The sequence below is a fragment of the Lepidochelys kempii genome, chromosome 2 (genome assembly GCF_965140285.1).
Source record: "Lepidochelys kempii isolate rLepKem1 chromosome 2, rLepKem1.hap1, whole genome shotgun sequence".
NCBI classification, from domain to species: domain Eukaryota; kingdom Metazoa; phylum Chordata; order Testudines; family Cheloniidae; genus Lepidochelys; species Lepidochelys kempii.
This window is the reverse complement of record NC_136381.1, coordinates 269,303,550-269,316,388: the sequence shown is the minus strand read 5'-3', so window position 1 is coordinate 269,316,388 and position 12,839 is coordinate 269,303,550. Positions and strand designations below refer to the sequence as shown.

Here is a 12,839-nt window from a genome sequence, read left to right as displayed (position 1 = left end):
AGCAGTTCTAACTGAGAAAGAAACTGAAGTTTATTTTTTTAAAGTAACAATTCCATATATTACCATATTTCATACACATATCTCTAGTGATTTTACACTCTTTCCTTTCAAAATATCAAATGAGGGTACACTGAATGGGCCACATTAATTCCTTGTGTAACTGAAGCCAATGGAGTTTCCATCTACTCACAGGTCTAAATTTGGCCCTCTAAATGTTCTCTAATTTTTAGTGGGAACTTTACAATGTTCAATTTCACAGAGTTTGAACTACTGTAAATTTACATAACAACTGAAGTTATTAGACACCTCTGTTCAGAGGGCTACATTGTAGTCTATTGCATAACTGTAAATTCACAATACTCCACTGAAATTAATAGAGCTACCCCACTGCAACTCCAGAGTACCTGGGAGCAGTTACATGGCCATAAGCCTGATTACTTAGATTCATAGAAGGTTAGGGTTGGAAGGGCTTCACTGAAATTAATGGACTCAAACTATTGCAAATGCAGGGTAAGTGAGGGCAAAGTTTGATCAAGACTCTTTAAAGCAACCTAATATTGAGGCCTCATGGCTGGACCACTGGACTATTCCCAGTTCTGCCACTCACCTGCGGAGTGACTATGAGCAAATCACGTCACCTCTCTGAGCCTTAGTTTCCCCATCTGTAAAATGGGGAGAATGACACCAGTCTCCTTTGTGAAGCACTTTGAGATCTACTTATGAAAAGCTCTATATAAGAACTCGATATTATTATAATACGTAATGTTAATAAGGAAGAAATATTAACATTATTACTTGTATTTTGTATGAACGTGCTGCACTAGCATAAGAGTGAGGTGCCGGAGAAGCTGAGAAGCTTTGGGAAGCAGTTGGGTTAGGTTGCAATGAAACTTTATTAATGGCTGTTAATGAGGGAGATAAATCAGGAGAAATACAACAACAATACAAACTGCAGCAACCCCGAAGCCCAAAATAACGTCACTATATTTTGTACCACCTGCTTTCACATCCTTCACTGCAGCTGTTTTATTTATTTCCATCGGGCGTCTCCTGTTTTGTTCAGTTAAATAGATCTCACTGATATACCTGCCCCCATTCTCCTGAACCATTCCCTGGATCACTTCAGTCAGCTCAGAAACCTGTTCAGCCTGTTCTGCTCCAGTTGCTTTGTTATTGAAAGCACAATATCGGTCCCCACACTTCTGAATCAGCCCCTTAAGATCTTTCTTATCTGAATATCTCATGTAGTCATGCAGTGAGTCAACCCCTAAATCTTCTTTAAAAGTGAACAGGACAGTCGTGTGCCTCACGGCTTCAACTCCAAAAATCTCCTGTATTCGCTTCACTGCGTCCTTGTCTTCCTCAGTGTAATGGCCCAGCTGGGTCACCAGCAGCAGAGCGTGGGGGCCAGGGGCAGAGAGTGCAATACAGCGAACAATCTCTCTTGAGGTTATTGGATCACAAACCTTTCTGTCAAAAATGGCAGGTGTGTCAATAACCACAAGCTCCCTCCCATTCCAGCTCCTTTGCCCTTTTTCACAAGTCAAAGTTACTGACTTTGCCCAGAGCTTGGACACAAACTTTTTTTTGCCAAGGATGGAGTTTCCTGTCGCACTTTTCCCAGCTCCACTTTTACCAACAAGGATGAGTCTCAGTTCTGATCGCATATCTGGGTCTGCTGGGAGCAAGTTTGACAGAGTAAGAACCTGAGTAGTACTTCTACTCCTATAATTATAGCTGTGAGGCCCAGGATGGGTCAGAACACGAGCCTTTGACCAGTGGGGACACAGATTCAGATTAGATGAATCAGTGGAATCCACTTTCTTGTTTTATCCTTATTAATGGTTATTCAGCCACATCATTAAACCACAACACAATTTAGCAAATCTATCATTCTCCATTCAAGCACACACCAAGACTGGGATAGCAGGAAGGAAGGTTTCAAGTTGTGGTTGAAGGGCTTAAGATCTGTGTGTGGAGAGTGGGGGTGGAGGTCAGGACTGAGTGTGTTTGCAGAAGTTTGCCTCATGACTGATTTTTCCCTTTATATTTATGAACATTTAAAATTCAACACACCCACTGAAATGTAAAAATATATGGTACAGAACCGTTTGTTCTTCCTCCAGCCCACAGATTCTGGCCAATGGTACTATGGGTATGAGGGGTATACAAGAGTCTGAAGTGGTGAGGAGAAGTCACAGCAGATGGTCCCCACCTCCAGGAACCACTTCACCAACAAGGTGGAGAACATGACCAAAACACACTTCTTGACACAAAGAGCTTACACTCTAAATTTAAAACGGAGACTACAAGTGAATACAAGAAACAGATGGAAGGAGCACAAGATAATTGTGAGACTGTTATCCCTGACTACAGCACATCAGCTGCCTCACCATTGTCATGTGTTTTGTAGGCACCATGGCATAGGTGGGTTTAAGGAGAAATGTAAAGGACAAAAATGTTGTGGAGTTTTACAGGGAGCTCCTGACATGTGCAGGTGGTGGCATGGGAGACTTTGCAAAAGTGTCTTTCCAAAAATTGGACAGTGATGAAGGCTAGCATCATTGGCAGAGTGGAGGTGCAAGTCCACTTCCCTTTACTGTATGAGAGACGATAGGTAGGGCAGATATAGACTATGAAGGGACTTAAATTAAAGACAGTTGAAGGGGTGGAAAAGGGGGAGGCAGTGGAAGAAAGCAAAGAGGAAGGGTGATATGATTGAAGAAATGAGCCAGGAAGATGGTCTCCCATAGTATTCTTGCCAGCAAGTTAAAAAAGTATTGATTGGATGAATAGCCTATAAGGTAGATAGAAATCTGGCTAGATTGTTGGGCTCAACGGGTAGTGATCAACGGCTTGATGTCTAGTAGGCAGCCGGTATCAAGAGGAGTGCCCCAGGGGTCGGTCCTAGGGCTGGTTTTGTTCAACATCATTAATGATGGGATGGATTGCACCCTCAGCCAATTTGAAGATGAAACTAAGCTGGGAGGAGAGGTAGATATGCTGGAGGATAGGGATAGGGTCCAGAGTGTCCTAGACAAATTGTAGGATTGGGCCAAAAGAAATCTGATGAGATTCAACAAGGACAAGTGCAGAGTCCTGCACTTAGGACAGAAGAAGGACACTAGGAGGGTGGTGAAGCACTGGAATGGGTTACCTGGGGAGGTGGTGGAATCTCCTTCCTTAGTAGTTTTAAGGTCAGGCTTGACAAAGTCCTGGCTGGGATGATTTAGTTGGGGATTGGTCCTGCTTTGAGCAGGGGGTTGGACTAGATGACCTCCTGAGGTCCCTTCCAACCCTTATATTCTATGATTCTGTGATAACCCTAATCTTCTATGATTCTATGTTTTATGCAATACTATATTCAATGGATAGACTTGGAGGAAGACTGCTCCTCCAGAGAGGAGGTTGAGTAATAAACAGGGCCTGGAGGAGAGTTTTAGTAGGGCGGACAGAAAGGAAAGACTGAATCCGAGGGATGTTGTGCAGGCGGAAGCAGCAAGATGTAGACATGACCTGGAGGTAAGGGTCTAAAGAAATGCTGGTGCTAAAGATGATGCCCAGGTCATAGGCCTGAGTGACATAGAGGATGGTGGTGCTGGGCACAGTAACTAAGAAAGAGAAGAAAAGTGGACAGTTTTATTGAGAAAGATTAAAGGCTCTGTTATGGCCATTTTGAAATAGATTTGAAGGCTGGACGTCACCACTGACATGTCAGAAAGACTGGCTGAGACTTTAGTTTGGGGAGAAGGAGATAGGTCAGAAGTGGATATTTGTGAGTTGTCAGCATGCAGGTAAAACAATATTTATGTACTAAATAGATAGGGTCAGAGGGAAAATAGGAGGGGGCCCAGAACAGAGCCCTCTGGAATCCCCACTGAAAGTTGGTGCAGAGAAGAGGAAGGTCCTCTGAATGAAGCACAGAAATGTGGCCAGAACAAGGCTCTTGGTGTAACTTTCTCACCATACGTTATGGCTCCTCCTTTGCTCTTCCTCCCTTTCATCTCTCTCTGAAATAGATTAAAATGTGTTATTTATTTAAAACATCCTTTTACCTCCAAGCTCAGAATTTAGAAACTACAGTATTAGAAATACTCCTCTATCAGCCTTGAAATCTTGATTATGGCCAGAATAGTGAGGTTCTGAAAATGACACTTTGATTCTTAATATTTAATGTCCACCATTCTTCTTCCTCAAATTTTCCCAGTTTAGAAATAAAGACCCTGATTCAGCAAGATACTTAAGTATGTGCTTAACTTTAATCACAATTAATACTATTGACATGTGACTTCGATGGAACTACTCCCATGTGCTTAGAGGTAGACATATGCTTAAGTACCAAGCTATACTGTAGTCATAGGCACTGATCCTACAAACACGTTTTGTCTTGTTTAAGAACAAGGCTAGTCCCAGTGAAGGCAATGGCTATACTCACATACACACACGTGGAAGTGTTTGCAGGATTGGGACCATACCAATTTTCCTAACTGCCAGTAACTCAAGCTGAGGAGGGTATATGAAAATCAGTCTCTGGTATGGAGGATGGGTCCATCAATGGCTATAAGCCAAGATGCTCAGGGATGCAACCCTGTGCTCTGGGTGTACCTAAGCCTCTGACTGCCAGAAGCTGGGAGTGAGGGAGAGGGATAGCTTAGTGGTTTGAGCATTGGCCTGCTAAACCCAGGGTTGTGAGTTCAATCGTTGAAGGGGTCATTTAGAGATCTGGGGCAAAAATTGGGGATTGGTCCTGCTTTTAGCAGGGGGTTGGACTAGATGACCTCCTGAGGTCCCTTCCAACCCTAATCTTCTATGACAGGATGGATCACACAATAAACTGCCCTGTCCTGTTCATTCCCTCTGAAGTACTTGGCATTGGCCACTGTTGGGAGACGGGACACTGGGCTAGATGGACCTTTGCTCTGAACCAGTGTGGCCATTCCTATGTACTGCTCTATGTGTACAAATACATTTTCATCAGGAATTAAATGAGAACTTACCTGACAGTTTGACTTTTGATGCATGAGGTTGAAGAGAATGCACCCTGCACTTCGGTATTGATTCTTTCACTCTCTCTTTTATCTGCTCTTTTATCTTAGGGCTCAGTCCTGCTAAGTGCTTAGCATTCTCGCCCCAATTTTGTAAAGCACTTAAGTACGTGCCTAACTTTAGGTATGTGAATAGTCCCACTGAAATCAGTGAGATCACTCATACAGTATATGAAGCCACTAATCTCTTCTCCTTTGAATTCCTCCTCAAGTTTTAATTATACTGAGATATCCACAAGAAACTGGCTAGGTAAAGGGCCAGTGGGGTTGCTGGTATTTATTTCAGAGGGGTAGCCGTGTTTGTCTGTTTCAGCAAAAACAAGGAGGAGTCCTGTGGCACCTTAAAGACTAACCAATAAGGCTCTGCGACATCAGAGTTATGGTACACATGCTTGCTGGAAACTAACCCTGTCAAGGTTCCGTCCCCACTCTGAACTCTGGGGTACAGATGTGGGGACCTGCATGAAAACCCCCTCAGCTTACTTTTACCAGCTTAGGTTAAAACTTCCCCAAGGTACAAACTATTTTACCTTTTGCCCTTGGACTTTCGCTGCGACCACCAAACGTCTAACTGGCTTTATTTTATTAGGAAGGAGTCCGTTTGGAAACGTCTTTCCCCCAAAAATGTCTTCCCAAACATTACCCCCCCTTTCCTGGGGAAGGTTTGATAAAAATCCTCACCAATTTGCATAGATGACCGGAGATCCAACCCCTTGGATCTTAAGAACCATGAAAAAGCATTCAGTTTCTTAAAAGAAGAATTTTAATAGAAGAAAAAGTAAAAAGAATCACCTCTGTAAAATCAGGATGGTGAATACCTTACAGGGTAATTAGATTCAAAACATAGAGAATCCCTCTAGGCAAAACCTTAAGTTACAAAAAGACACAAAGACAGGAATATCCATTCCATTTAGCACAGCTTATTTTCTCAGCCATTTAAATAAACAGAATCTAACGCATATCTAGCTAGATTACTTACTAAGTTCTAAGACTCTATTTCTGTTCTGTCTCCGGCAAAAGCATAACACAGACAGACCCAGCTTTGTCTCCCCCTCTCCAGCTTTGAAAGTATCTTGTCTCCTCATTGGTCATTGTGGTCAGGTGCCAGTGAGGTTATCCTAGCTTCTTAACCCTTTACAGGTGAAAGGGTTTTCCTCTGTCCAGGAGGGATTTTAAAGGTGTTTACCCTTCCCTTTATATTTATGACAACCCCCAATAAACATTGCATAGCACTGCACTTCGGACTTCTGGTCTTCTGCTTTCTGTCTGTGTGACAAGAACCAGGGGGGAGGGTAAAGGGAAAGCCCTCCCACATGAAGTTGCTCCAACAGTTAATTACTCTTGCTGTTAAAAAATACGTGCCTTATTTCGAGTTTGACTTTGGCTTCAGCTTCCAACCAGTGAATCTTTTTATGCTTTAATCTGCTAGATATAGGTACTTATAGACTGTGATCAGCTTTCTCTTGGATCAAAGAAATAGACTGAGCTTCTTAAGTTATTTACTATAAGGCAGGTTTCCCAGACCTCATTCTTCTCCAAACCCTCTCCAATTTGTCAACATAATGTTTGAAGTGTGGACATAGGAGCTGGATGCAGTGTTCTAGTAATGGTCTCACTAATGTTGTATACAGGTGATATCACCTCCCTACTCCTACTTGATATTTTGCTGCTTGTACATCCAAGAGTTGTGTTAACCCTCTTAGCTACAGCATTGCTCTGGGAGCTCATGTTAAACAGGTTATACATTGTAATCCCTAAATCCTTTTCTGTGTCACTGCATTCCAGGGTGCACTCCCCTGTCTTGTAAGTGTGACCTACACATTCTTTCTTCCTAGCTGTATGACCTTGCATTTGGCTGTGTTAAAAAGTATGTTGTTATAATGCTCTATAACTGATCTAGCCCCATTGTTATTTACCACTCCACCAATGTTTGTGTCATCTACAAACTTTACCAGCAATGATTTTATATTTTTTCCATATCATTGATAAAGATATTGAACAGCACTGGGCCAAGAATAGATCCCTGTGGGACCCCATGAGAAACACTCCCACACAAGAATGATCCCCTATTTACAATTACTATTAGGGCTCTATGAGTTAACCATTTTTGTTTTATTTTATGTGAGCAACGTTGATATTGTATTAATTCTTTTTTATCAGAATGTGATGGGGGAATAAACCACATGCCTTACAGAAGCGTGAATCATAGAATATCAGGTTTGGAAGGGACCTCAGGAGGTCATCTAGTCCAACCCCCTGCTCAAAGCAGGACCAATCCCCAACTAAATCATCCCAGCCAGGACTTTGTCAAGCCTGACCTTAAAAACCTCAAAGGAAGGAGCACCTTCCTCCCTAGGTAACGCATTCCAGTGTTTCACCACCCTCCTAGTGAAAAAGTTTTTCCTAACATCCAACCTAAACCTCCCCCACTGCAACTTGAGACCATTACTCCTCATTCTGTCATCTGCTACCACTGAGAACAGTCAAGATCCATCCTCTTTGGAACCCCCTTTCAGGTAGTTGAAAGCAGCTATCAAATCCCCCCTCATTCTTCTCTTCCACAGACTGAACAATCCCAGTTCTCTCAGCCTCTCCTCATAAGTCATGTGTTCCAGTCCCCTAATCATTTTTGTTGCCCTCCGCTGGATGTTTTCCAATTTTTCCACATCCTTCTTGTAGTGTGGGACCCAAAACTGGACACAGTCCACCAGGTGAGGCCTCACCAATGTCGAATAGAGGGGAACGATCACGTCCCTCGATCTGCTGGCAATGCCCCTATATATACACATCCCAAAATGCCATTGGCCTTCTTGGCAACAACGGCACACTGCTGACTCATATCCAGCTTCTCGTCCACTGTCACCCCTAGGTCCTTTTCTGAAGAACTGCTGCTCTGCTAGTCTGTAGCGGTGCATGGGATTCTTCCGTCCTAAGTGCAGGACTCTGCACTTGTCCTTGTTGAACCTCATCAGATTTCTTTTGCCCAAACCCCTAGGTCCTTTTCTGCAGAACTCCTGCCTAGCCATTTGGTCCCTAGTCTGTAGCAGTGCATGCGATTCTTCCGTCCCAATTGTCCTTGTTGAACCTCATCAAATTTCTTTTGCCCAATCTTCTCATTTGTCTAGGTCCCTCTGTATACTATCCCTACCCTCCAGCGTATCTACCTCTCCGCCCAGTTTAGTGTCATTTGCAAACTTGCTGAGGGTGCAATCCACACCATCCTCCAGATCATTAATGAAGATATTGAACAAAACTGACCCCAGGACCGACCCTTGGGGCACTCCGCTTGATACTGGTTGCCAACTAGACATGGAGCGATTGATCACTACCCGTTGAGCCCAACAATCTAGTCAGCTTTCTATCCACCTTATAGTCCATTCATCCAGCCTATACTTCTTTAACTTGCTGGCAAGAATACTGTGGGAGACCGTGTCAAAAGCTTTGCTAAAGTCAAGGAAAAACATGCGCACTGCTTTCCCCTCATCCACAGAGCCAGTTATCTCGTCATAGAAGGCAATTAGGTTAGTCAGGCATGACTTTCCCTTGGTGAATCCATGCTGACTGTTCCTGATCACTTTCCTCTCCTCTAAGTGCTTCAGAATTGATTCCTTGAGGACCTGCTGCTTAATTTTTCCAGGGACTGGTGTGAGGCTGACTGCCCTGTAATTCCCAGGATCCTCCTTCTTCCCTTTTTAAAAGATGGGCACTACATTAGCCTTCTTCCAGTCATCCGGGACCTCCCCCAATCGCCATTGAGTTTTCAAAGATAATGGCCAACGGCTCTGCAATCACATCCACCAACTGCTTTAGCACTCTTGGATGCAACTCGTCCGGCCCCATGGACTTATGCTCGTCCAGCTTTTCTGAATAGTCCTGAACCACTTCTTTCTCCACAGAGGGTTTGTCACCTCCTCCCCATGCTGTGCTGCCCAGTGCAGTAGTCTGGGAGCTGACCTTGTCCATGAAGACAGAGGCAAAAAAAAACACTGAGTACATTAGCTTTTTCCACATCCTTTGTCACTAGTTTGCCTCCTCTATTCAGTAAGGGGCCCACACTTTCCCTGACCTTCTTCTTGTTGCTAACATACCTGTAGAAACCCTTCTTGTTACTCTTGACATCTCTTGCTAGCTGCAATTCCAAGTGTGATTTGGCCTTCCTGAAACCACTCCTGCATGCCCGAGCAATATTTTTATACTCTTCCTGGGTCATTTGTCCAATCTTCCACTTCTTGTAAGCTTCTTTTTTGTGTTTAAGATCAGCAAGGATTTCACTGTGAAGCCAAGCTGGTCGCCTGCCGTATTTACTATTCTTACTACATATCGGGATGGTTTGTCCCTGTAACCTCAGTAAGGATTCTTTAAAATACAGCCAGCTCTCCTGGACTCCTTTCCCCCTCATGTTATTCTCCCAGGGGATCCTGCCCATCAGTTCCCTGAGGGAGTCAAAGTCTGCTTTTCTGAAGTCCAGGGTCTGTATTCTGCTGCTCTCCTTTCTTCCCTGTGTCAGGATCCTGACCTCGACCATCTCATGGTCGCTGTCTCCCAGGTTCCCATCCACTTTTGCTTCCCCTACTAATTCTTCCCTGTTTGTGAGCAGCAGGTCAAGAAGAGCTCTGCCCCTAGTTGGTTCCTCCAGCACTTGCACCAGGAAATTGTCCCCTACACTTTCCAAAAACTTCCTGGATTGTCTGTGCACCGCTGTATTGCTCTCCCAGCAGATATCAGGGTGATTGAAGTCCCCCATGAGAACCAGGGCCTGTGATCTAGTAACTTCTGTTAGTTGCCTGAAGAAAGCCTCGTCCACCTCATCCCCCTGGTCCGGTGGTCTATAGCAGACTCCCACCATGACATCACCCTTGTTGCTCACACTTCTAAACGTAATCCAGTAATGATTAAAAGGTACAGCAGAGACTGATTTATAATATTGTTTGCGGGGGTAACTGAAAGTTTCTTGAACTGATCTTGGCAGGAAATGTGCATGATAGTCTCAGCTCCAGGCTACACGTCCGCTGTAAGTGATAGTCACCAGACAAACATATTTAATATCGAGTTACAATTGTGGCTTGATGATCAATGCACCCTTCCTAACTGGGAGAATTAAATGGCCCGACTGCAATTTTGCAAAACAAACAAATCTGGTGTTAAGGTTGCCCCCTCCACCAGTCCCATTCCCCATATCCCTTATGTAACTCCCAGAGCTAGGAGGTCTGAAGGGAAAAAAGGCACTCCTGATCTCTCTATAAGAGAAAGGGGAAAAGCTGGCTCTGACAGTCTTAATTTCCATAGATTCACCGTAGTGCAGGTCCATACGGTGTTGTTTATTTGGAGTTGATTTATCATGTTTTTAAACATGTAACTTAGTTTACGAAAGGGGAATACACTAGAAATGATATACCCTCGAGAAAGTGGGGCACTCTGGGCTGAAGAGTAATGGGTTTAAATTGGGCAGCTATTATTTGTTTTACCAGTCCAGTGACAGATTTAGAGTTAGTGGGACCCTGTGCTCAGCTTCATTTTTGGGCGCCCCCCCCTTGGGATCCCACGAAGAAAAAGAACATTCTCTCTTGCCTCCCCCCAACCACCATTTTTCATTCTTTTTTCTTCATCCTCCTCCTATAAGTAATAGGAAGTAAATGAAAATAAAGTGAGGTACCTTGATTCTTTTTGTAGTCTAACTTATTTTTCTACAGACCACTTGAAAATTGTCGAGGGTCTCGGCGGACCACTTAATGATCTTTCCAAATATTGTTTATACCGTTAGCTAACTATTGTAAAGCGCTTTGGATAAGAGCGCTTTATAAAAAAAATGTAAGAAAACATTGGGGTGCGGGATCTGTTCAGGAGTTAGGATGCGGGAAGGGGCTCAGGCTTGGGATGTGGGGTCTGGGAGGGAGTTAGGGACTTATGGTGCGGGAGGGTGCCCAGGGCTGGGGGTGCAGGAGCGGGCTGGGGGTTGGTGTGCAGGGTCTGACCAGGAGTTAAGGTGCAGGAGGGGGCTCAGGGCTTGGGCAGGGAGTTGGTTGTGGAGCTCTTACCTGGAGCAGTTTCCGTTTGGTGCAAGGGGTGCAGATGGGAATATGGGGGCGGGGTTGCAGGAATCAGGGCATGGGATGTGGGGGGGGGGGGCTGGTTATGTGTGGCAGCTGCAGGAGTCAGGGAGGCAGCGCAGGCCGAGGGATGTGCTGGCTGCCGCTTCCCGCAGCCCCTATTGGCCTGGAACGGCGAACTGAGGCCAGTATGAGCTGCGAGTGGCCGAACCTCTGGACGCTGCAGGTAAACAAACCGTCCCGGCCCGCCAGCGGGTTTCCTTGATGGGCCACATGCCAAAGGTTGCCAATCCCTGGTGTAGACACTGACATAATTAGGTCGACAAACTGCTTTATGTCAACCGAACTTTGTTGTGTAAAACTTTGTTGTGTAATCTAGTCAGATTAATGAATGAAGTGTAGTTCGGTGGAGATCATGTTGTGACTACGAGTTCTGAGCACCCAACAAGCTGGACAATTAACCATGGCTGTGGGTCTGCCTTACTCCTCTTGTCTGCTGTTTGGGTTTGGCTAGTTTTGTTTTGTTATGGAAATAGATTTCCGTCTTTTCACAGATGTAATATCCATGATTCCATATTTCCAAGGGTGGCTGAGTGCTGGCAAGTCAGGGAGAGACTCCTGTAAAAGTGATCAGGGGTCAAATTTTAAGTTTCTAAAACCTTGCAGTGACCTAGGTTTTATGTGGAGGATCAAGACAAACATTTTCTCTCTTCTCCCACTTGCCTCATTGGATGTCTATATTTACAACGGTAAGTAGAGTACAGATACCGCACAGACAGCTAGCTAGCATAGGAATAAATAGCAAAATAGATGTAGCCACTGTCCAACTGTGACTCTCCTCTGCTTTCCCACCATTAGAATAACTTCCACATGACTCCTCTGTTTCTCCACCTCTCAGCTGCATTCCTCCCCCCAACCATGTCCTACTGCCCAGCCTTCCCGCTGACCTGTTACAGCTGCAACTTCTACTGTCTGTTGCCTCCTCTGTGTCCCACTTTGCAGCACACCCAACTTCCCCAAGGACACACATAAATGATTTTACTTTTGAAAAGTGTAAGGAAATTTCCTCCTACCTCACAAAGAAAAACCTTTGACACCTTCCTAATATTATCAGCAGCTGCCTCCCATTCTGGATGCTTCCATTTCTGATAAAGAATGAGGAACTCTGAATTCGATGTGTAACCCCTATTACTTTGGAGGCTCCAGAGAGAAGGACTCCAAAGATCTGGGTCTCAGGCACCTGACAGGCAAACTAGAGAATGACCACAAATGTCAAGTTACTCATGTGCCTGAGACATGGTCCAAGAGGTGAATACAGCTGGACTGCTTGGTAATAGTGACCATAATATAATTAAATTTAGCCACCCTAAGGAGGGGAAAACACCACAGCAGCCCAACATGGTAGCATTTAATTTCAGAAAGGGGGACTACACACTAAAAACATTTGCCCTTTCCACCCACAAGGCCTGTCTTGCTCTGGAAGCCAAGGGAGTGGAAAACATGGCCCAGAGACTAGACTGAATGCAAGTTCAGGGGTTTGATTGGTTGCAGCTCTGTTTACATGTGTGTGGGTCTCAAGCAGCCAGAGGGAGGCAAAAAAACAAGCAGAAAATTAGAAGACAACTAGTCAGGCATCATGTAACATGGTCTTGAGAGAGTAGTTGTTGGTTTTGTTGTTGTTCTTTTGTTTTTTGATAGCATGCTGGCTAGAAAGTGGCTTGGAATTGAGAGCAAAGAAACTGCCTCC

The 12,839-nt window shown here is 44.5% G+C and overlaps 1 protein-coding gene across 1 annotated transcript; it reads right to left on the bottom strand.

The window, feature by feature from the left end:
• Positions 1-905: 905 nt before the first annotated feature.
• Positions 906-1,667, bottom strand: LOC140906201 (GTPase IMAP family member 2-like). The gene has a single exon (XM_073329693.2). It carries the CDS (start codon positions 1,665-1,667, stop codon positions 906-908), a length of 762 nt encoding a protein of 253 aa, XP_073185794.2.
• Positions 1,668-12,839: the final 11,172 nt, after the last annotated feature.